Here is a 23163-nt window from a genome sequence, read left to right as displayed (position 1 = left end):
AGGAGGATGAATTGAGACATCAAGGTTTTACTTCTCTTGCTTTCAAAAGAAGAAAACCCTGGTGTCTCAATCTGTCCACCTTTTCTGGAGCCATATGATAACCCTATCTGGGTATGGCCATTATACTGTGTAGTGCTATACCCAGATAGCTAACCAAGCATAGATAGATCTCCATTATATGCTGCCTAACTTGCCCAGTTAGCTAGTTGGGCATTAGCACTGAGGAGTAGCCTAGTGGTTAGTGCAGTGGCCTAAGAACCTGGGGAAGTAGCTCTTTGTGACTCTGGGCAAGTCACTTAACCCTCTATTGCCCCAGGAACAAAATGAGTACCTATATATAATATGTAAACCATTGACTATAACCACAAAAAGGTGGTATATCAAGTCCCATCCCCCAATATCTGCAGTGCTCAGGTAAGACCTTGAAAACTCCTCCCCTTCTGCAGTGGAGCACAGCACCCTCCACATTTGGAACCAAAGCAATCAAACTCTACTGAAACAAAAGAGAAGGCAAGGCATGGGGGACTTTCCTGGCATGAAACACATTCTGCTCTGTTCTGAAACTTAGAAAATAGAACAATGATTAATAAACATTTAATGAATAAACAGAGAACAATACATCACCCGAATGAATAACTTAGATCCAACCTGCTAAGGGTAACAAGCAGAAGTTATGAGATTCTCTCTGGAAGAAAGAGAAAGGGAAACCCCCGATACCTGAAACACATCTCTTCTTTATCCTAGGTATAATAGCAGAGGTCCCAAGATGGACACTGGCAATGGCTGAGGCAGAAATCAGGTGAATCAAAATAAGTCCACACAGGGAGGGCAGTATGGACTCCTGTGTATCCTAACAGAATCCAGATTACTGAGGTAAGAACCAAATCTGTTGTGGATACACAGGAGTCCATACTCGAGCTAACATACCAAAACATAAATTTATTTATTTAGGGGGACAGATGAGCCTGCCTGAATCACTGAGGACCCAAAAGCAGCATCCTCTTGAGCTGCCACATCCACTCTGTAGAACTTTGCAAAAGTGTGAAGAGTAGCCAAAGTTGCAGCTCTGCAGATTTCAAAAGGCAAAACGGCCTAGGATTCTGCCCAGGAAGTCGCTATCCCTCTGGTGGAATGTGCTGCCAGGGAAAGAACGGCTGTTTCCTGGCAGAAATGTAGGAAGAGGATCCATCTGACAATGGTTGCCTTGGAGGCTGGCCCGAATGACTGGTCAATACAAAAAGATGATCAGAAAGCCTGGAGTCATTAGTCCTGTCTAGTAGATGAGCAAGGCCTTGTGTACGTCCAGCTTACACAGAAGATGATCCTATTTGGCTGAAACCTTAGGCTGAAAGGTGAGCAATCGAATCAACTGATTAACATGAAAGGCAGAAACTACTTTTGGAAGAAAGGAAGGAGCCCTGTGCAGTGAAACAACCAACTCTGTGAAATGGAGAAATGGTTCCCTGCAGGAGAGAGCCTGCAATTCTGAGATCCTTCTTGCTGAGATTGTGGCAACCAAAAATACTGTCTTGACTGTAAGGTCAAGTAGGGCAGCCTCCAAAAGAGATTCATAGGGAGCATGAGGTCCCAAGATGGGAACGGTCTGCGCAATGGGGGTCTCAGTCTGATAGCCCTCCTCAAAAACTGAGCAATGCCTGGGTGAGACGCCAGAGACTGAAGGCCATTCTGAGTCCAAAAACATGAGATATCAGCTATCTGCACTTTGAGGGACAAAACCGCAAGTCGTTTTTGAGGCCAGCTTTGTAGGAAGGCCAGGATCACCGTAACAAGAGCTCTCTCTGGTTCCACCTGCTTCTTGGCACACCATACCTGGAAGTCTTCCAGATCTTAGCGTAAGCCGCAACCGTCACCAGCTTCTTGGCCCTAAGAAGAGTCATAATTGTAACCTCCAAATAACCCTTCCAAATCAAGGCTGCACACTCAAGAGCCGTGTTGTAAGACTAAAGCGTTCCGGTTTCTCCATCAGAACCGGGCCTTGACTGAGAAGCCATGGATGAACATGCAAATTCAGTGGTCTGCCTCTCTGTAAACACATCAAGTCCACAAACCAAGGTCTTCGGTGCCAGTCCAGCATCCTGCAGATAATCAGACTCACCATGTCCCAGGGTAGAAATACATAAAGAAGCAGATCTGTGGGCCAAGGTTGGACCAGGGCATCCAGACCAGTGCTTCCCAGCTTGACTCTGCCCCAAGTCTGAACTATGAGGGAAAATGCCTTTTGAGACAGAGACTACTCTCTGGGGACCAAGGTCTGCTGGCTGAGAATGTTGGCTTGGAAGTTCTCTATGCCTGCCATGTGGGCTGCAATAGAACCCACTGGAACAGCATCTGAACCTTCAAGCGATGGGGTGCATTTCTGGTGCCCCTTGTCTGTTTACTTAAGCCACTGCAGGTGGCATTGTCCAAAAATACCCTGAATGCTTTCCCTGACAGGAAAGACTGCAACTGTAACAAGGCCAACTGTATAACTCTCAGTTCCAGATGACTGATGGACCACTTGCTCTCTGACAGGGACCACTTGCCCTGGAGAAAGTGATCACAGCAGAGGGCCCCCAGTCACTGAAGCTAGTGTCGGTTATGAGGGTCACCTATGCTTTGATTCAGAATGGCATGGCACTCACCAAGTTTTCCCCTGGGAGCCACAAATACAGGCTATGCTTTGCCTCTACCATCCAGGAGAGCCGCATCTGCAGGGAGTGATGTAAACCCAGAAATCACTACAGTTCCAAATTTCAGACCCCTCCCGATGTTCCCCAAAGGGAATAATGGGAGTATTCACTGTGACAGGTGCCTGTTTGCCTGAATTAGCCTGGCTGCAAGGAAAGGATTTCTGCCTCAGAAATTGCTCAAATCCTCAACCGAGGAAGGAAATCTTCTGGCTTCCGGATTAACGGACCATGGCCACTGACTCCTATCCTTGGAATTCCTCATGCAGTGACGGGGGAGAAATTATGCAGCTGGCTCCCTGATACTCCTAGGGTTTTTACTCAAGGACCACAAAGCCTGTGCTCAAGCCTTTGACCGAATCTGCAGACAAGCTGCTCCCAGGGGGACAGACCCTGACCTCCTGAAGGGACCCAAAGCAGGCTGGCTCTGCAGGAATTCTGAGAGACTGTCCTGTGAGCAGCAGTCCTCCCACAAGGTACTGCATCCTTTCCCAGGTGGAGTATGCCCAAGCAGGGGACCTCTGAGCACTGAAGCCATTAATAACTTCAAAGGTCCTGTGAAAAAAATGGAAACAATAATGAAAAAAAAGAGCAGAGCAAAATACACCTTTTGAGTTCACTTGCAGCCTTAAGGAATAACTGAAGAGGGAGTTGTTCTCCACTGCCAAAGGGGAGGAGTTTCAAGTTCTTTAAGTGATACCCTCTCCTTTTCTTTTCTTATGTTTCAGTAGAGTTTGATTGCTTTGGTACCAACTGAAGAGGGTGCTGTGCTCCACTGCAGAAAGGGAGGAATTCTCAAGTTCTTAAAGGGATATCCTGCAATTCATGGGAAATGAGAATCCACAGCTCAAGTATGGACTCCTGTGTATTTGCAACAGAACTGAACACCACAGATATTCAATGCCAGTGCACTACTAGCTAACTGGCATTACCTGGTAAGCACTGTTGAATATTAGGGCTTGGCCAGCCAGCATGATTTAATTGGGTAGGAGCCTCTCCTGCTTGGTTAAATATTGGGCCTGATAGGGGGCAATATTCAAAAGGCTCCTGCCTGGTTAAACTCTGCTAAACTAGTCATGCCTAGATATTTGCATAGTACTGGGGAGTATCCTCAAGTCCTCAACTTTCAAAAGATATGGTAAAGACAGATACTTGAAGTATAACAAAGGAATTCAGACACAGAATGGCTCCATCTACCAGTTCTTCAAAAGAAACATGCCTTCTTGTCAAGTAAGAGTCATTGTTTCAAACAAATACCAAATTGTAACATAGAAAGATACTGGAATATATTATTTGTAGAACAAACTCAAATCTATAGAGACAGGCTATAGAGCCCTGACATATTAACTGGGTAATGTGCTGAAATATCCTCTTGGCCTGCCTAAGCAGAGGGTTTTAGAACATGCTGAATATTCTTTCCAGCACTGCCCAGACATCAGAGCTGAAATCTTTCCAATGTAAAGCTGCAGAGGAAAGCAGGAATTAAGTCTGTGTGTTGCTCCCATCTCCCCCTATAGCTTATTGATCAGATATTCCTCAGCCAGCCAATAAGCTGCAAAGGAGGCAGGACCAGTAGCTTAGGAAACACCATTGGTCAGATACTCCTTAGCCAGCAAATAGAACGCAGGTTAAAACGGGATGGAAGGTTGGTGTCTCCTAACCTAATGGGCCTGCCTCCTCCTGCAGCTATTGTCTAGCTAAGGAATGGCTGAGGAAAGGGCTCATAGCAGGGAACATAGGAGAGCAGCAGTGTAGGTCAGATAGGCTTCCTGCCTTTGGTTTTCCATAGAGAGGGGGGAGAAGTGCTGAGGGAGGTATTGAAAATGGAATGAGAACTTGATAGAAAAGCAGGGAAAGGAAAGACTAGCACAGGCATTGATAGGTTGAGTGAGGAAAAGAGGCTGAGAGAGATATGGAATGCAAAAGGAAGAACAGAGCTGAAGTGAATACAAGCTGGGGGGAAAGCAAGGGCTGTGATACAAAGATAAGTGGATGAGGGATGGGCTGAAGAACCACAAGAAAATAATTACAGTATATATTTAATTAGGACCCCCAATGATAAGGTTACTGCAACATACCATATTTAAATTGTGGAGATATAAGACCTCAGAAACAGATATGCGTTTGCGTTTATATACAGTATAGTTTTTTTTATTTTCTAAAGAAAAAGAAACAGATGAGGATAGAGAGAGGAACTGTGTGGGATTCAAAGAGCAGGGCTGATAGGTGAGAGATCAGGTTGGAAGGAAGAAGCACTAAGGGGTGAAGAGAGGGATGAAGTGGCAGGAATAGTGAGACTAGGAAGAAAAAAATAAGAACAAGCAACAAGATAATTTTTAGATTTGTGATCCTGGTTCAAATCAATCAATCATGCTCCTCAATTAAGTGAGCCCAAGAATCACTGAGTGGGAGATATATTACTAATTGGACTGGATAAGTTTTAGGTAGCTGTTGATATCTGCTCTTTTCTTCCAACCTTGTTTCACTGTGGGTAAATAAGGTACAGTCAAACCTCGGTTTACGAATGCCGCAGTTTGTGAGTGTTTTGCAAGATGAGCAAAACATTTGCAAAATCCGCGCCTCAGAAATTGAGCGTGCCTCGATTTATGAGCCCCCACCCTGCGATCCAGCATCCCACCCCCTGCTTGCATCCCCCCCCCCCCCACTGTGATCCGGCACCCCCACTCACCCACCCACCCATCCAAACACAATCGCTTACCCCGCTCTGGCACCGGCACCAACGCACAGGACATGCCGGTGCCTGAAGATCCTCCCTGTTGCTTGTGCTGGGCCTTGAGCATCTGCACATGCTCAAGGCCTTCTAGTTCTCTCCGAGAATCTCAGAGAGAAGGAGAACTAGAAGGCTGGTGCTGGGGCCAGAGCAGGGTAAGCGATTGTGTTTGGGTGGGTGGGTGAGTGGGAGATGACAGATGAGCGGTGGGGAGGGGTGGGGGGGTGGAGCAGCACAGGTGGCCTCGGAGGTGGGAGGTAAAGTGGAGCAGTGCCGGTGGCCGTGGGGTGGGGGGAGGGGGGTTGGAAGTGGAACCAACCAAGTGAGTTTCCCTTACTTCCTATGAGGAAACTCACTTTGATATACGAGTAAATCGGTTTACGAGCATGCTTCTGAAATGGGAAAGGGGAGAAGGTTGTGGAAGGATGGAATACCTTAATTGAAAATCTCCTTTTTAAAACTTACTTTCTCTTGGCAGTTCTGACATTGAGAGGAGCTTTTGAACCTCGATAGAATGGAGAGTAGCACTGATCTCATTCCTCACAAAAATAAAAAATATTATTTCCCCATGTAGCGGTATATAAGAAATAAATTACATTACATTATATTTCACAGCAATTAGAAATGGTGGAGACATGGGATAAAGAAGTAGCATAGCAGCTGCAGCAGGAAGAATGGCAGGAGACCATTGGCAGTGTTGGCAATGGGGGAGAAGGGACATGCCGTCTCTCAAACTGTATGTTTACCTGGATTGGCTCCATGGCTTTCTTCTTGCTTAATTACTGGATCCTTGCTCCCCTCTTTGTTCTTGGCAAGATTTTGTAACCATCTCTCAGAGTTAGATGCTTGTTCCTTGGCCACTGGAACATAGTGGCTTCGGATGACAACATGCTCCTATGTCCTGGGCTGCTAGAATGTGTTCGTATACTTGTAATGTTTTGAGTTTTGTGTTTTTGTATTGTCTAGTCCAGGGCTGCCCAAAATAGACTAGACCAGGGCTGTCCAAGTCCGGTCCTCGAGATCTACTGGCAGGCCAGGTTTTCAGGATATCCACAATGAATATGCATGAGATTTGCCTGCACTGCCTTCTTGGTATGCAAATATGTGGTATGTGGTATGCAAATATGTGGTATGTGGATATCCTGAAAACCTCGAGGACCGGACTTGGACAGCCCTGGTCTAGTCTATTTTGGGACCTAGGTTCAGGCCTCACAGGCAGTGGGAAGTAAATTAACAAGACAACAACCTGGTGGTTCAGAAAAAGTATATGATATAGGAATAGGCTTTTACAAATATAGAGCATAAATTGGATTTAGAACTGCTTCTGCGGGTCTATAAGAAAATATAATAATATAGCTGTCCTTCTGAAAATGGCTGAAGAGGAGTGTGTGTTTTTGGGGTTATGAGAGAGCAGAGTAGAAAGAGCCTGTGTCCTGCCTGAATGAATGGTGTAAGTGTCTGAATGAATAGGTGTGGTTGAGGAGTAGAAAGGAGAAGAGAAAAAGGAGGAGATCAGGGCTCTGTGGCTTGTCTTTATAGATATGAGTTTGTTAAAAAAAAAAAAAAAAAAAAAAGTATCTTCCAGTATCTTTCTATGTCACAATTTGGTATTTGTTTGAAACAATGACTCTTTTTTTTGTGTGTAAATCTTTATTAACATTTCAAACTTTTATAATGTATACAATTGAAGAATCAGAAAAACTATGACAATACATTGTTATCATCACAATTATTACAATGACTCTTAATTGACAAGAAGGTGTGTATCTTTTGAAGAACTTGTAATTGGAGCCATTCTGTGTCTGATTTACTTTGTTATACTTCAAGCATCTGTCTTTACCATTTGGATCTTTTGAAAGTTCAGGACTTGAGGATACTCCTCAGTACTATGCAAAAAAGTTTTTTTTGTCTTAAGTAATGGCCTTTTAGGAGTCATTTAGTCTGCTTGCAGTGGCATTCTAAGTAAAAGATCTTTTGTTAGAATGAATGGCTCCTGCCCATATGTTACTATTTTCACTAACATTCCTCAGGAACAGCAAGGGTCAGATTGTTTGATATAATATCCCAGGAGCCTTTGCTTGTACTCAGGATATGCCAGCATCATGTAATGCTGATACTATAGAACAAGTAATCTTTGAGGTTTCAAACTGTGATCCCTGCTGGACTTCCAGAGCTCAGGATGAACATGCAGCAAAGAATTTGATGTGGACGCTGCAGGCAGAAGGTGGGCCATTGGCCTGGAATCTGTGAGAGCCAGGGGAAGTGCTCCAAAAGGGGACTGGGAACCCGTCCCAACAACCCAAAAACCATAAATGCACCTAGAGCCAGTAAGAGCAGAGCAGGGGAATGATCCAAGCCTGTGGTCAATAGAGAGTCACAAATTGAAGATGAGTTAAATATACAAACATTAGAAAGTCTTACCTTTAGTGGAAAGTGAGAAGTGAAAATCAGTAAAGGGTTGGGTGAACCAAACCTGCATTGAACAGCAGCTGGCTAGGGAAAAGTGCTGGGGAGCGGAGGGAAATAGAAAGCTAGGTCAAAAGAAAATGGGAAGCAGAGCAGGCTAAAAAGATTTAGGGAGTGGAGCAGGAAAGGAGCTATGAAACTCCCTGTCCCCAAATATAGAACATCAAATTATACCTACTGCATGCAAGAGGAGCAGGGAGGGGGAAGAAGAAATTAAAGGGAAATGAAAAAAAAAATTAGGGGAATAGAGTGTGGTGTTGAGAGAAGAGAGGGACTGGTTGGCAAAAAGTGCAATAAATGGCTTGAATGGAGAGAGAGAGAGAGAGAGAAAGTATGAAGCTGAAGAAAGAATGACAGGTCCCTAACTTTTGATATGTCCACATTACCTGCCCTGCTCTTGACAAATAGATACAGGCTGGTTACTCACTACCAGATGTATTATGCTTTTCCTTTTTTTTTCTTCTCAGGATGAGAGGAAATTTGCGAGTTATAAGTTGAGCATCCTCAGTCATTTTCAAAAGCTGGCTCCTCTGTCGGCTGGTATCACTTTTGTCTCATCCCAGCTTTTGATGGCTAGTATCACTGTAATTCCCAAGCCAAATAAAGATCCAAATTACATACAAACAATATAGGCCGATATCGCTTCTTAATGTAGATTATAAAATATATGGGAACATTTTAGCTAATTTCCAAAATTATTGATCTTAATCAGGTAGGTTTTTTTTTTTCCCCACGGAGACTTATTAGTGATAATATACGCTTATTTTTCCATATGTCCACTTTGGCTAAAACCCCATTCTGATCCTGTCATCGTCATGTCTCATGATGCGGAAAAGGCATTTGATAGGGTCGAATGGGATTGTCTTTTTCATGTTCTTCAGTGGTTTGGAACTCCTGATGTCTTTATTAAGACGATTACAGTAAACCATCTGCCCGAATATTAGCCAATAATGCCCTGTCAGCCTCTCTGTTCCTTCATAGGGGAATGAGACAAGGTTGTCTAATCTCTTCTCCTCTTTTCAAAATTTCACTAGAGCCATTTTTAATTGCTATTTTAGTATTAATCATTTTGATATTAAACTGTCAGCATTTACAAATGATGTTTTGGTGTTCTTTACTGAACCTGCAGTTTCTCTCCCTAAATTTTTTCATTTAGTTGAGGAATTTTCTTTAGTCTCAGGAAACAAAATAAATTCTCAGAAAACAGACAGATATAGTGGCGCTAGAAAAGGTTCAAAGAAAAGCGACCAAGATGGTAAAGGGGATGGAACTCCTCTCGTATGAGGAAAGACTAAAACGGTTAGGGCTCTTCAGCTTAGAAAAGAGACGGCTGAGGGGAGATATGATTGAAGTCTACAAAATCCTGAGTGGAGTAGAATGGGTACAAAGACTAAGGGACACTCGATGAAGTTACAGGGAAATACTCTTAAAACCAATTGGAGGAAATTTTTTTTCACTCAGAGAATAGTTAAGCTCTGGAAAGCATTACTAGAGGATGTCGTAAGAGCGGATAGCGTATCTGGTTTTAAGAAAGGTTTGGACAATTTCCTAGAGGAAAAGTCCATAGTCTGTTATTGACAAAGACAAGGGGGAAGCCACTGCTTCCCCTATATTGATGCTACAAGACTCCAAAAAAATATATGCCAGAGGAACTTCAAAAGACTCAACAGTGAGGCAAAAAAGGTCTATGGGTTCCCACAGTGGTAGCAGTGAAGAAAAACAACTCGATTAACAAAATGAATGGCTAACTAAAATGGAGTGAAGTTAGGTGCCCTCAGTGTGAAGGGACAGCGACGGGAGAATTTCTCCAACGCTTCTTACATCAAGGCGGAGACAACCAAGCCCCCATCTACACTCCATCACCGGGCACCTAAGTGTGCTTTAAATCAAATGGTGCAATCACCATAACATAATAACATAATAAACAGTGAAAAAAGTGCATTCAAACACGGCTACCACTCTGGAAACCCCCCAGCCAACTCCCAAAGCTGAAAGGAATTTTTAGGGAAAAAGAGTACTTAGCTCAGTGAAAGTTGTAATCCAGGCGTCCAAAGTAAGGCAACGAACGCCACGAGAAGCCAGGTTCAACCTATGTATGTTAATGCACACAGTTTGGGCAACAAAATACTGGAATTGGAGACTGAAATAAGGAACGCAGACCTAGATGTGGTGGCAATATCCGAGACCTGGTTCACGGACTCGCACGGGTGGGATATGGTTATACCAGGTTACAACTTGCTTCATCGAGACAGAGAGGGCAAGTTAGGAGGAGGGGTAGCACTATACATTAAAGAAAACATCAAGACTACTAGAATCACGGATGTTAGATACTCCGGGGAATCCCTCTGGGTGAACCTGGCCAGAGGGAACGAAAAATGCCTATACCTTGGTGTGGTATATAGACCTCCAAGACAACAGGAAGACAAGGATATAGAACTGATCAAGGATATAGAGAACATCACTTTGCGTGGAGACACAGTTCTGCTTGGGGACTTCAACATGCCCGATGCAGATTGGAACACACTCTCTGCGACTACCTGTGGCAGCAGAAGAATATTAACCTCTATAAAGGGTACACGACTCAAACAAATGGTACTGGAGCCCACTAGAAACCAGGCAATACTGGACCTGGTACTCACCAATGGAGACAGCGTCACAGAAGTATCGGTAGGCGATACGCTGGCCTCTAGCGACCATAACATGATATGGCTTAACCTCAAGTGGGGTTTCTCTAGATCAAATACAGTGACGAGAGTCCTCAACTTTAGAGGCACAGACTTCGAACGCATGGGAGATTTTGTCCATCGGGAGCTGCAAAACCAAGCACAAACTGACAATGTGGAGAATATGTGGTCGACTCTGAAATCCACCCTGCATGAAGCAACAAATCGCTACGCAAAAACGGTCAGCAAAAGTCGGAGAAACAAAAGACCCCAGTGGTTCAGTACTGAAATTTCGGACCTCATTAAGGAGAAGAAAAAAGCATTTATTGCCTACAAACATTTAGGAAAGCAGGAGGCAAAAGAAGACTATCAGGACAGATCTAAAGCTGTCAAGAAGGCAGTCAGAGAGGCCAAGCTCCGAATAGATGAGAATCTAGCGCGGAACATTAAGAAAGGGGATAAATCCGTCTTTAGGTATATTAGTGACAGGAAAAGAAACAAAGATGGGATAGAATGACTCAGGAAATCGGACGGGAATTATGCAGAATCGGATTCCACTAAGGCCGAACTACTAAATGAATACTTCTGCTCGGTTTTCACCTGTGAGGAGCCGGGATCCGGTCCACTTTTACGGACAAGGGAAAGCCAGAAAGACCCGTTTCAAGACTTCAAGTTTACGCCCAGTAGTGTCTACTGCGAACTTTCAAGACTCAAAGTAAACAAAGCCATGGGACCGGACAACCTACACCCCAGGGTGCTCAGAGAGCTGAGGGAAGTCCTGGCGGAACCATTATCTGTGCTCTTCAATCTCTCCCTAAGCACGGGAAGAGTCCCCTTGGACTGGAAAACAGCTAACGTTATTCCACTTCACAAAAAGGGCTGCAGGACAGAGACGGCGAATTACAGACCGGTAAGTCTCACATCCATAGTATGCAAACTCATGGAAACACTAATCAAACAGAAACTTGATACAATCCTGGATGAAGAAGATCTACGTGATCCCCATCAACATGGATTTACCAAAGGCAGGTCCTGCCAATCAAATCTGATTAGCTTCTTCGACTGGGTAACAAGACAACTGGATGCCGGGGAGTCCCTGGACGTAGTGTATTTGGACTTCAGCAAAGCTTTTGACAGCGTCCCGCACCGTAGGTTATTGAACAAGTTGAAATTGCTGGGATTAGGGGAAACACTAGCTGCATGGGTTAAGGATTGGCTGAGCGGTAGACTTCAGAGAGTGATGGTAAATGGTACCCCATCCAAAACATCGAATGTGACCAGTGGAGTACCACAGGGCTCGGTCTTGGGTCCAATCCTATTCAACATATTCATAAGTGATATGACCCAAGGGATCAGAGGAAAAATATCATTGTTCGCCGACGACACCAAACTGTGCAACATAGTAGGTAAAAGCACTACGCCTGACAATATGACACAGGACCTACTACTATTAGAACAATGGTCATCGACTTGGCAGCTTAACTTCAATGCTAAAAAATGCAAAGTGATGCACCTGGGTAAAATAAATCTGTGCAGGACTTACACGTTAAATGGTGAGACCTTAGTTAGGATCACGGAAGAACGGGATTTAGGAGTAATCATTAGTGATGACATGAAAACTGCCAATCCCATACAGACCTTCTCGTTCTTTAAGATCCTCTTCATCACAACTGCTCTCAATCCCTTCGTTGAGAATCATAGGCACAAGACGTAATGATATGTTCTCCGTGAAAGCCCCTACACTGTGGAACTCTCTTCCAAATTTTATTAAAAAAGAAACAGACCTAGTCTCTTAAGAAAATTTTAAAAACATACTTATTTCAAGATGCATTTGATGCATGAAAAGTAATATTTCAGGTTTCCGTATTCTTCTTATTTTATTAAAACCCGCCACTACCCAATGTACTTTCCCATTGATGTTAAATTCTAAATATAAAAACTGTAACTTTCCCCCTCCTCCCCACCCTTTCCTGTCCAATTTTGTTTGTCTTTTGTTTAAATTTTGTTAACTAATTGTATTACCACATTCTGATGGTTTTTAAATTGTACATCGCTTAGATATTGTTATAAGCGATTCATCAAATGAATATTAAACTTGAAACGGCTTCCTCTAAGGCAAGGCAAATGATGGGTTGTATCCGTAGAGGTTTTATCAGCAGGATGCCAGAGGTCATAATGCCACTGTACAGATCCATGGTGAGACCTCATTTGGAATATTGTGTTCAATTCTGGAGACCACATTACCGGAAAGATGTGCTGAGAATGGAGTCAGTTCAGCGGATGGCCACCAGGATGGTCTCGGGGCTCAAAGATCTTCCGTATGAAGTAAGGCTGAATAAATTGCAGCTGTACTCACTTGAAGAACGAAGAGAGAGAGGGGACATGATCGAGCCATTTAAATATATCACGGGTCATATCGAGGTGGAAGAGGATATCTTCCGTCTTATAGGACCTTCTTCCACCAGAGGAAAATCAGGGGAGGGAAATTTCATGGTGACTCCAGAAAGTATTTCTTCACTGAGAGGGTGGTCGATCATTGGAATGAACTCCCATGGCAGGTGATTGAGGCCAACAGCGTGTCAGATTTAAAAAATAAATGGGATATTCATGTGGGATCTCTAATGAGGTAAGGGCAGGGGGTGGTGAGCAAAATCAAGGAGAAGGGTCAATAGAGTGGGCAGACTTGATGGGCTTTGGCCCTTTTCTGCCGTCATTTTTCTATGTTTCTATGTTTCTATGGTCTGGTTTCGGGAGCAAGTCCCTTCCTCAGGAACCTGTGATTCAAAAAGTCAAACACACGATCCAAGTCAGCTGGGCGGAGGGAGGAGCATGGAATATTGCTACACCTTGGATTTTGGCCAGGTACTAGTGACCTGGATTGGCCACCATGAGAATGGGCTACTGGGCTTGATAGACCATTGGTCTGACCTAGTAAGGCTATTCTTAAGTTCTTGTAAACCGTGTCGAGCTTCATATTCGTGGAGATGATGCGGTATATAAACTTAAGGTTCAGATTAGATTAGATTAGATTATGCCTCTGAATGTCCATGCAACACCTGATATAGTTATCTCTTATAATCTTGCTTAGTCTTCTAAATACATAAAATACTTAGGAATCATTTTGTTTGCAGACCTTGATAGAACAATTGAACATAATAGTCAATACATATTAAGTCTAATTAAATCCTTATTATCTTCTTGGCACCCATTACATCTTTCATGGTGGGGTCTTATCGAATCTATTAAAATGATGATCATACCTAAAGTTAATGATTAATGCATTTTGAAGTATTAGGTTAGATTTTCTGAAATAGGAAAGGAGGGCTTGGGGGGCTTTTTTATTTTATTTATATTTGTCATACATATTAAATGATTTACATATTATCTAAAACATTATAAAAATATGAATATAAATATGATATATTGTACTTAAAGTATTCATGAAGGAAAATCATGTGTGTGTTATAAGATTATATGTATTTTTCTGATACACTTGTTGTAATATGAAAAAATGAATAAAGAATTTTTTTTAAAAAAATGATATTTTATCATCATTATTTCCTAAAAGTTTCTACAAGCAGTTAGATAGACCAGTGTTTTTCAACCGCTGTTCCGCGGCACACTAGTGTGCCGCGAGATGTTGCCTGGTATGCCATATGGTGCAGACACTGATTAGGCCTCAGGCCGGGTCCCGCACACGCTCCCATGAGACTCCCCCGGTCCCCGCTGCTGTTCAGTTTCGATCTTCTGCTCTGACGCAACCGGAAACAGGAAGTTGCAGCAGAGCAGAAGATTGAACACTGAGCAGCCGCGCGTGCGCGGCTCTTTGGGAAAGCATGCATGTCGCCGAAAAACAAAACCTACAAACTAAGGTGAGGCGAAGGGAGAGAGCTGGCTAAACAGTAGGATCGATTGGGCAGGTGAGTGGTGGCTGCGGGGACCGTGCGATCGCTTGTGTTCCCGGCTCAAATTGGAAGGAGGGAGTGAAAGGGAAAAGGATTCTGGGCCAAGGGAATGAAGACGGAAAGAAAAACCCACAGCAGGAAAGAAAGGGAAGGACAGGCAGGTGAGCCAGATGCTAGAAGCAGGGGGGGGGGGGAAGAAAGAGGGAAAAAAGCTAGATGGGGTTGAAAAGAAGAGACACACTGGTATGGAAGAGGAAGATAGGGGAAATCTGGACACAGGAAGGTAACAGAAAGAGGGGAAATTATGTGCATGGGGCATAGGGACAGAGACATAAAGGGGACATGCCATGGGGATGGTTTATGGACACAGGGGGGGGGGGCAATGACAGATACATAGGGGAGATATTAGAAATGGAGAAAATAGGAGCACAGAAGCGAGATGGTTTGTGGGGATGGGACAGGGACCGAGCTCGCAGGCTCCAGTAGCTTGCACAAATTACATTGTAACGTGCCATGAAAATAAGAGGGAGGGCAAGGATCCAAGATGGCCGCTGCATCTCTACTGCAGTGAGGACGCCGTCGAGAGTTACCTTAATTATGCCGAAAAGACGGGGAAGGAACGTCGGAGGAGCCTCCCGGCGACCCTTAACCCCAGCGGTCACCATAGATGATTTTCTCCGACGCCTACAGCGGGAGCAGGAAGAGTCGGGTGCCAGCTCGCTAGGGACGCCGCCGGAGAGTAGTGCGGTGGTGAGATCCCCTGGGCTCGATGTTACACTTAGCCCCGACCTCAGGACGCCACCCCTTCAACCGACGCTGCAAGCAGCCAGCTCTCCACGGGACCAGAATGCACCCGAGGAGGTAGCTTCTCTGTTTCCAGAGGCTAGCATGGAGGGCTCGCCGAATACAACAATGCAGAGTGACATGTTCTCTCTGCAAGGACCTGCGACCGGGACAACAGAGGTTGGGGGAATACAAGACTTCACTGAGGTAAAGCTAATCTCAGAACAGTTAGATACTACACCTTTACAACTTTTTTCACCTACAAAACCTCCTAAAGTTACACTTGAGGCATTATGGGACTTGGTAGTGAATTTGGGGAACTCTTTAAACCCTCAAATAAAAAATTTGGACAAGGAATTAAAAGAACAAAAAGAAGAAATAAAAATGTTAAAACAGGATATATCTCAATTAAAAACAGAGTCACAAAATTCAAGTAAGGAGCTAATAACTTTAAAACAAAATCAAGATTTGCTGGTTAAAGATAATATAATACTCAGGAGAAAGCTGGAAGCTCAGGAGAATAATGGTCGAATTAACAATTTGAGATTTATAAATTTTCCAAAGATCTTGTCAATTTCTCCCAGAGAAATGGTGAAAAGGTATTTTTTGGAAATATTGGAAATTCCTGAAAGCTCCTTACCTCCTCTTACAAGAGTGTACTATCTTCCTGCCAAACCCCAATCCAAAGAAGAAGGAAAGATTGAGGAATCCCGGGACAGATCATTGGACATTTCCGCAATTCTGGAACAATCGGATAGAGAATTGGCTGTTCCAGCCACTCTCTTGATGTCTGTGGCTTTGGCTCCAGACAAGGATTGGATACTAAAACTTTTCTTTAAAAATAGGTCCAAAGACTTCCTGGGACATCATATTCAGATTTTTCCTGATGTCTCTAGAGAGACTCAAAAGAGAAGAAAAGAATTTCTACTTCTAAAACCTGGAGTGACTCAAATAGGGGGTATTTTCTTTCTGAGATATCCATGTGGTTAGATATTTATCTTTGAAGTATATTTTTACAGAGCCGTCTCAAATGATTAGTTTTCTCCCAGTGAAACGTCTTGAGAAAGGAATAACAGCGCCCATGGAAGGTTAGCCCCCCGCACTGTAGTAAGATATGCATTTCCTTTTAATTTATTTGATTTATATTTGTTCTACTCTTTAAATCTTGGATCCAATACATGGAGGACTAGTGTGTGATCAATTAGAATATTATTACTTCAATTATTTATCTTTATTTTCAAATTGAATTGTGATTGTGATATATTTTTTCTGGAAATTTAGTTTATTATGTTCTTTGATCTACTTTACTGTACAAGATGTATATGCTTGGTAATATTATAAAATTCTATAAATAAATAATAATAATAAAAAAAAGAAAATAAGAGGGAGGAAGGTAGATAGATAAGCCACGTGAGAGGAGCTGAAGGGTAGTAGAAAGGAACAGATGGTAAAGGAGGGAGGGAAAGGTGGTGGTGGAAAGGAATAGGACAAACATTGAAGGAGGGTGGAGAGGAACAGACCCCGAAGGGAAATGTGGAAGACAGAGTGGGAAGAAGACAGATGCCAGACTATGGGGGAGCGGAGGGAAGAAGATGGGTACTAGACCAATTGGGGGGGGGGGTGAAGGGAGAGGCACAGTAACAGCAAATGGAAGACGTAGAGAGAAGACACACAGTGGATGGAAGGAATTGAATGAGAAGATGTGGAAAGCAGAAACCAGACAACAAAGGTAGAAAAAAAAATTATATTTATTTTTTGCTTTAGGATAAAATAGTATATTAGTTGTGTTGATAAAAATTTATAAACAAAGCCCTGCCAGCTGAACATCTCTTTCTCTAGTTCAGCAGCAGGAACTTTGATTTATAAGAAAGGAATAAGCTAAATATTACAGTACTAAGGCTTATATGGATGCAGCGGGGACGGTGACAGGGCGGTGAAAGGGATGGCGGTGACGGTGACGGGGCGGTGAAGGGAACGGCTGTTGACGAAGAGCTACGTGTGTGTCTTTCTTCGATTCCAGCCAGAATATCAGCTTTGTGTTCAGCCAAACAGGCCCAGGTTTCGCACTGAATAAAGTATTTTATAATTTTTCACTATTCTGTTTACTTAATATTTCATAATAAAGTAATTATAAAATACTTTCTTTGTGTTTATTTGATTCCTATTCAAGAGAATTACTTTATATATAGTCAATATAGGCACAGAGTTAAATTTTTTAACATTTTCTAATGGTGGTGTGTCTCGTGATTTTTTTCATGAAACAAGTGTGCCTTTGCTCAAAAAAGGTTGAAAAACACTGAGATAGACTACAGTCTTCCTTTCTTTGGAAGTCAAAACCCCCCAGAAATTGTGTTGTCTACCCTTAAAAATCCTAGGTCTAAAGCTGGTGTTTCTTTTCCAGATTTTTTCCTTTATCACAAAGCCTTTATTTTACAGCAAACTTGTTGTTGGTTTATTAACTCATTGGAATATGGTTACTTTTTGAACGTTCTTTATGTTCCCCTCTATTATTGAAGCATATACCAGTAATGTGTTTACCTAAGTACCTGAAACAATATAGAGCTCCTTTTACAAAGCCGCGCTAGGGCCTTAACGCACGGAATAGCATGCGCTACATTACTACCGCCTCCTTTTGAGCAGGCGGTAGATTTTCAGCTAGCGCATGCTATAGCGCGCACTAATCCGGTGCGTGCGTTAAAACCGCTAGTGCGGCTTTGCAAAAGGAGCCCAGTATAATGTTTTGTTGTCAACCACAAAGCTGTGTGCTAGATCTTGATCACTATATCACAATTTCCTTGTCTAAGTCATTGTCTATTCCACTATGGAACAACTTACAAATCAAAATCAACAATACTACCATTTTTTGGGAGGAAAGATTGGATTGATAAACAAATGTAGAATTTGGATCAAATATTAGATCCTACATCTAGACAAATTAACTAATTTCAAACTTTACAATCTATTTTTTTCTCCTTTTTTGTAACTTTGTACTCTAAAGGTCATGTTGCCTCTCATTTATATAGATTTCTTATTGATAAGTTAGGCCATGTCAAGCAGAGCCTACAAGAGGTATGGGAATGTGATTTAAAATATGCACTTACAGCTGAACAATGGTCCTACTTTTGGATTTCTGTTGATAGACCATTAATTTCAGCGAATATGATGCAATCTCTGTTTTGTTTTGGTTTTTATTTTTTTTGCATCATGGAGCGCTTTGGACTCCTCAGCGTTTGTTTGTGGCTAAACTGACATCTACTAATATTTGTTGGTCATGTTTAAAGCAGCCAGGTACTTTTGCTGCATCTTTTATATGAATCTCCTGTGACCTTCCAATTCTGGAATGAGGTTTGGAGGGTATTAAAACAACTTCTGCCTATCATTGAGGGGATATCAGTGCATACAATCTTGTTTGGCTCTGCAACATTTCAAGGGATATTTACGTCATTTCAAGCCAGATTGTATGATATTCTTGTCTCAATTGCTATAAAATATATTCTTTTAAACTGGAAAAATAATTCCTTTCTTAATGTTCATTTTTTGTGGCAACATGTTCTACAAACACATAAATTTGAACTCTCAATGGCAGAATAATTGGGCATGTCTGTGTATAAGAAGATTTGTGTTCCTTTAAATACCTATTTGATACAGTGTGCATAAGCATTTTGTATCTCTTTATATAGTCATACTAGTCTTATAGCCCGTTACATTGGGTGCTAGAATATATGTGTGTGTGTGTCTGTCTATTTCTTTTTCTCTCTTTTTAGCCGCTTTCTGTATTTCTTTCTTTCTTTTTTTTTTTTTCCTTGGCTGTCCACAACCACCCCTTGCCTGCTCCCCGTCCATTCTCCCTTCCTTTGGGCTCAGGACCAACGTTAGACACACTGGCATGGGCTCAAACCAAGGAAGAAGGCAAAGAGTTGGCTTGTCAGTGCCAGGCGCCCTTAAACTCTGCCTCAGCAATGCCCAACAATTTATTTGCCTACCTCTCTGTTAAAAAAAAAAACTAACTGAACAGGGGAGGGGTTCTTGATGGATAAGAATGGGAGAAAATAGCTGATAACAGCTTATAAATCAACAGCTCCAGGGTGGGGCAAGTTTAAGAAGAAATTAAAATCCAAGGGAAGTGGGGGGGGGGGGGGCAGCAAATAATATGAAAGACTTGAAGCTGAAACATTCATATTAGCTTTCCTTAGATTTACTGCCATTTCCGACATATCAGTTCTCTCCTTTTTCCTGGCAGTTGGGTTTTGTGTTCATGTGCCAAAGCATAATAAGCTGAGGTTCGCAGAATGAAGTTGGAGAACTCTGCAAAACTCTGGAGACTTACTGCATATCGATGAACATAGAGCACTCGGAGACCAAAAACGAAAGCCATCACACGTCTAACTGTGCTATTACTGTGAGTTGTACAGAGAGGGTTTGAGCATGGGCGTTAATTCAAGCAGGAGACATGGCCGCTCAATTCATTAAAATGAACGATAATGAGGCCTCCACTATGCACAGAAGGATACATCAACTTTTGATGCGCACACGATGTGCTAAATTTTTCATCATGTCTGGGGCAACATAGAAAGGTTAGTTGAGAGGATTTAATGCCCTTTTTCTGTTTAAAATGGCTGGCTGGCCTACTCCCCTGGATCGGCGTTCTGTGCAGGAGTTGCGGTCATTTGGAAGTTCGATCTGCCCTGCTCCTTGCCTTGGTATATTTTTGAGTTGAAAGACGTGGCGACGGCGGCGGCTCCTCTCAAGATCCCTGACTGCATCGGACTTCCGACGTGGGTGGGGATCCTGAGGGGAGCCGCTGCCTCGTCTTTCAGCTTGAAAGTATATTGGGGCAAGGAGCAGGGCAGACCGAAGAACAGCACAGCCGCGGTTTATTCACTCCAGAGCTCGGCAGTGGACCGGAGAGCAGGCGCAAGGGGATCGGGGCCATGCTGCCAGCGGGACAACCCCAGCCCTCTCCCTCCTCCCCTCGCGGGCTTGCCAGAGAAGTAATTCTGCGCTGTGGAGGCGATCGTTGGCTGGCTGCGGTCCCGGCTTGACGATCCTTGTGACGTAGTATGTGCACATGTGCATTAAGCTGGCACAGCGCGACAGAACAGGGATCAGGGAACACGTGTCGCGAGTGCACAGGCGCGGGCTAGCATTTTATTATTATAGATATTTCTTTTTATTTCTTGTATTGTTAATAACTTTTTGAAAGAAATTCCAATAAACATACTTGGACACAGAAAAAAAGACATATTACACTAGACATTTATTTCACAGGCAGCCCCAATAAATCAATCCATATATAGTAAAAAAAAAAAAAAAATGCTAAGAATGGCTTAAAGAGAGAAAGAGAGAGAGAGAGAGAGAGAGAGAGAGAGAGAGAGAGAGAGAGAGAGAGAGAGAGAGAGAATGAGAATGAAGCTGACAAGTTGCAATGGGGAGGAAAGAATGACAGGACCCTAACTTTTGATATGTCCATGTTACCTGCCCTGCTCTTGACATTTAGATATAGGTTGGGTACTCACTACCAGATGTATTTTGGTTTTCCTTTTTTTTTTTTTTCTTTTCAGGATGAGGAGAAATTTATTGTGAGTTATAAGTCGAGCACCCCCTCTCATTTTCAAAAGTTGGCTCCTATGTGCCAAAGTACTAACTGGTTAGGTTAGGTTAGGGGTAGTCCAAAGGCAGAGCACTTAACCAGTGACCGGCAATAGTCAGTCTGCTAACCAGTTAAGTGAACAGATAACGTTAGGATACCTGAAATGCTGACCTAACTTTATCCACTGAAGTAACTGGGCACTGGTCTGTATATTGGACGGTGCCTGGTTAACTTCCAGATTGCCACACAAACTCATATTTAGTGCCGGAGGCTGGACATGTCCCATAATTAAATATCCAGGATTAACTCAGTCCATGGTTGTGAGTAACTTACAAATCATTTAACACTGCGGGCTGTATACTGAACCCCTTTATGTCCCATAGTGTCTGTAAAGAGGAGTATTATACTCTAAACTTAGTACTGTAGTTACACATGTATTTCCTCTTATAATATAAATACTGCCATTTATACCACATAACTATTGTAAATGGCCTCCTAAACATACTTAATAAGGTTAATAAATGTACAGACATCACAGCACAGAAGTAGAGACAATAACAGTAAAACAGCAGCAAAGTCCATTTGATCATTCTTATGGAAACTATTACAAATATTATTCTATATTATATTATATCATATTATATATTGTAGCCGGCATGCTCCAGGCAGAGGGCCTGGGAATACTGGCCACAATTAAACTCTTGTGAGTCGCTGCGTGTCTCACAAGGATAAGTTCTTTCAGTGTTTAGTGAAAGGGACAGCCTCCAAACAATAAGTTCAATGCCAAATAAAGAATGGTTTTTAATTGTTCAAACCAAAAAAAAACACAGTAACTTGCTTGTCAGAATTACAATGGCCAAGCCAATGGGCTTCCCATACACAATGTTCAAGGTATACACAATGTTCAAAAAAATAGTCTCTGGTTGAGAAACCAAAAGAGTCCAAACTTAAACAAAACTCTCTTCCTCACAGGTAAGTTTTCATTTAACTCATTGTCCAGGTGGAGTTCATTACCAAAGAAAAAAGGAAAAACTTTTCCACCAAAACAGAGCTACAAGACAGTGTAAAATACTGGCTTCTTCAGCGACTGAAGGCTGGAAAGACAGTGTGCTCCGTGTGGTCTTGAATTGCCAGAAATTAGGCCCGCTATCCTACCACGTAACACGGGGCTAACCCCACTATCCTAGCACATCAAGTATGCTTAACTCAAAAAGGAAAAACACAATTTAGCTTTCAAAAATGGAAAAACTAAAATTTCCAAAATAAAAGTCTTGCTTAATTCAGCATAGTACAAATCCACTCTTTAACATGAGTTAGAATTATTCAGTCAAAAAAAAAAAGTTAGTCCAAAACAAACTTGCCATAAACTTCAGCAACATTCAAATACTTGCTTTTGTGAGGCAAACCTCCATAGGAATATTTTCAGGCATCAGCCCAACACTGGCTTCAGGACTTGTTTCCATCTCCATGGCCAATGGTTCCTCACTCAGACTGGAAGGTGATTCTCCTCCAGCCTCTGTAAACTCCATGTCCTCTGGAGCTTAACTGCTATCAGGAGCTCCCAGCCCTGAGCCTTGTGACCTTCCCTGCTGCTGTTCCTCTCTGTTCTGATTCTCTAGTAGCCTAGTCTTCAGGGAGAGCAGCTTGCAGCCCTGCCCCCAACCCTCAGGTGGAAAGGATTTCCGGTGATTCACCTTGTGATCCAGAGGGGGATGGGAACCTAGAACTCCTGCTCTCTTACTCCCTCTACAGGCCCTAGAAGAAAATTCAGACTGAGAGGCAGAAAATGGGGAATAAGGCAGATTATGGGCAGTGTCTGGATTTGCACTGGGGCCTGTACTAGGGACACTCCTAGCAGGCATAGTCTGCTTATCACAATATATATATATATAGCTATTACATATATCACTATATTTACACATTACATGTATTATTCAGGTTAGATAAACAAAGGCATCCTCAAATGCATCAGCTAGTACTTTTTAAGCCCCATTTTAAACAAAATGTAAAAATGAGAATTGATAGGTCCTGGTTGGTAATGTTTCAGAGCTGCCAACATAGAGCCTTTTCTAAAACGCATGCCTACATGTGCAGCAGGATCAGCCATTTCACAAAGACATGCATTGAAATATTAAACAGAGGAAACTTGGCAACTTAAATATGTAAGATGCTATTTTGCATCGTACATATACTGCATATGTGTCAGCACTTACACATATATGCCAACCTATACATGTCACTGTCAACACAGGCTGCAATCTTAATTTATTTTCTATTTGCAGGGGGAAAATAATGGGGGATTCATTGGGTGAACTCCCTTAATCCCTCTGGTAAAGGG

At 42.6% G+C, this 23163-nt stretch overlaps 1 protein-coding gene across 1 annotated transcript in view; it reads right to left on the bottom strand.

Annotated features, from left to right (window-relative positions):
• Positions 1-3004: 3004 nt before the first annotated feature.
• The window catches only part of LOC117357239, a 63635-nt gene continuing 43476 nt past the window's right edge, over positions 3005-23163 (bottom strand). The window contains exon 4 of the mRNA XM_033937610.1: positions 3005-3242. Coding sequence (XP_033793501.1) covers positions 3005-3242 — 238 coding nt within the window. The remainder of the gene's footprint in view (positions 3243-23163) is intronic.

This window comes from Geotrypetes seraphini, chromosome 3, assembly GCF_902459505.1.
Source record: "Geotrypetes seraphini chromosome 3, aGeoSer1.1, whole genome shotgun sequence".
Taxonomy (NCBI): Eukaryota; Metazoa; Chordata; class Amphibia; order Gymnophiona; family Dermophiidae; genus Geotrypetes; species Geotrypetes seraphini.
This window is presented reverse-complemented; position numbering and strand designations above follow the sequence as displayed.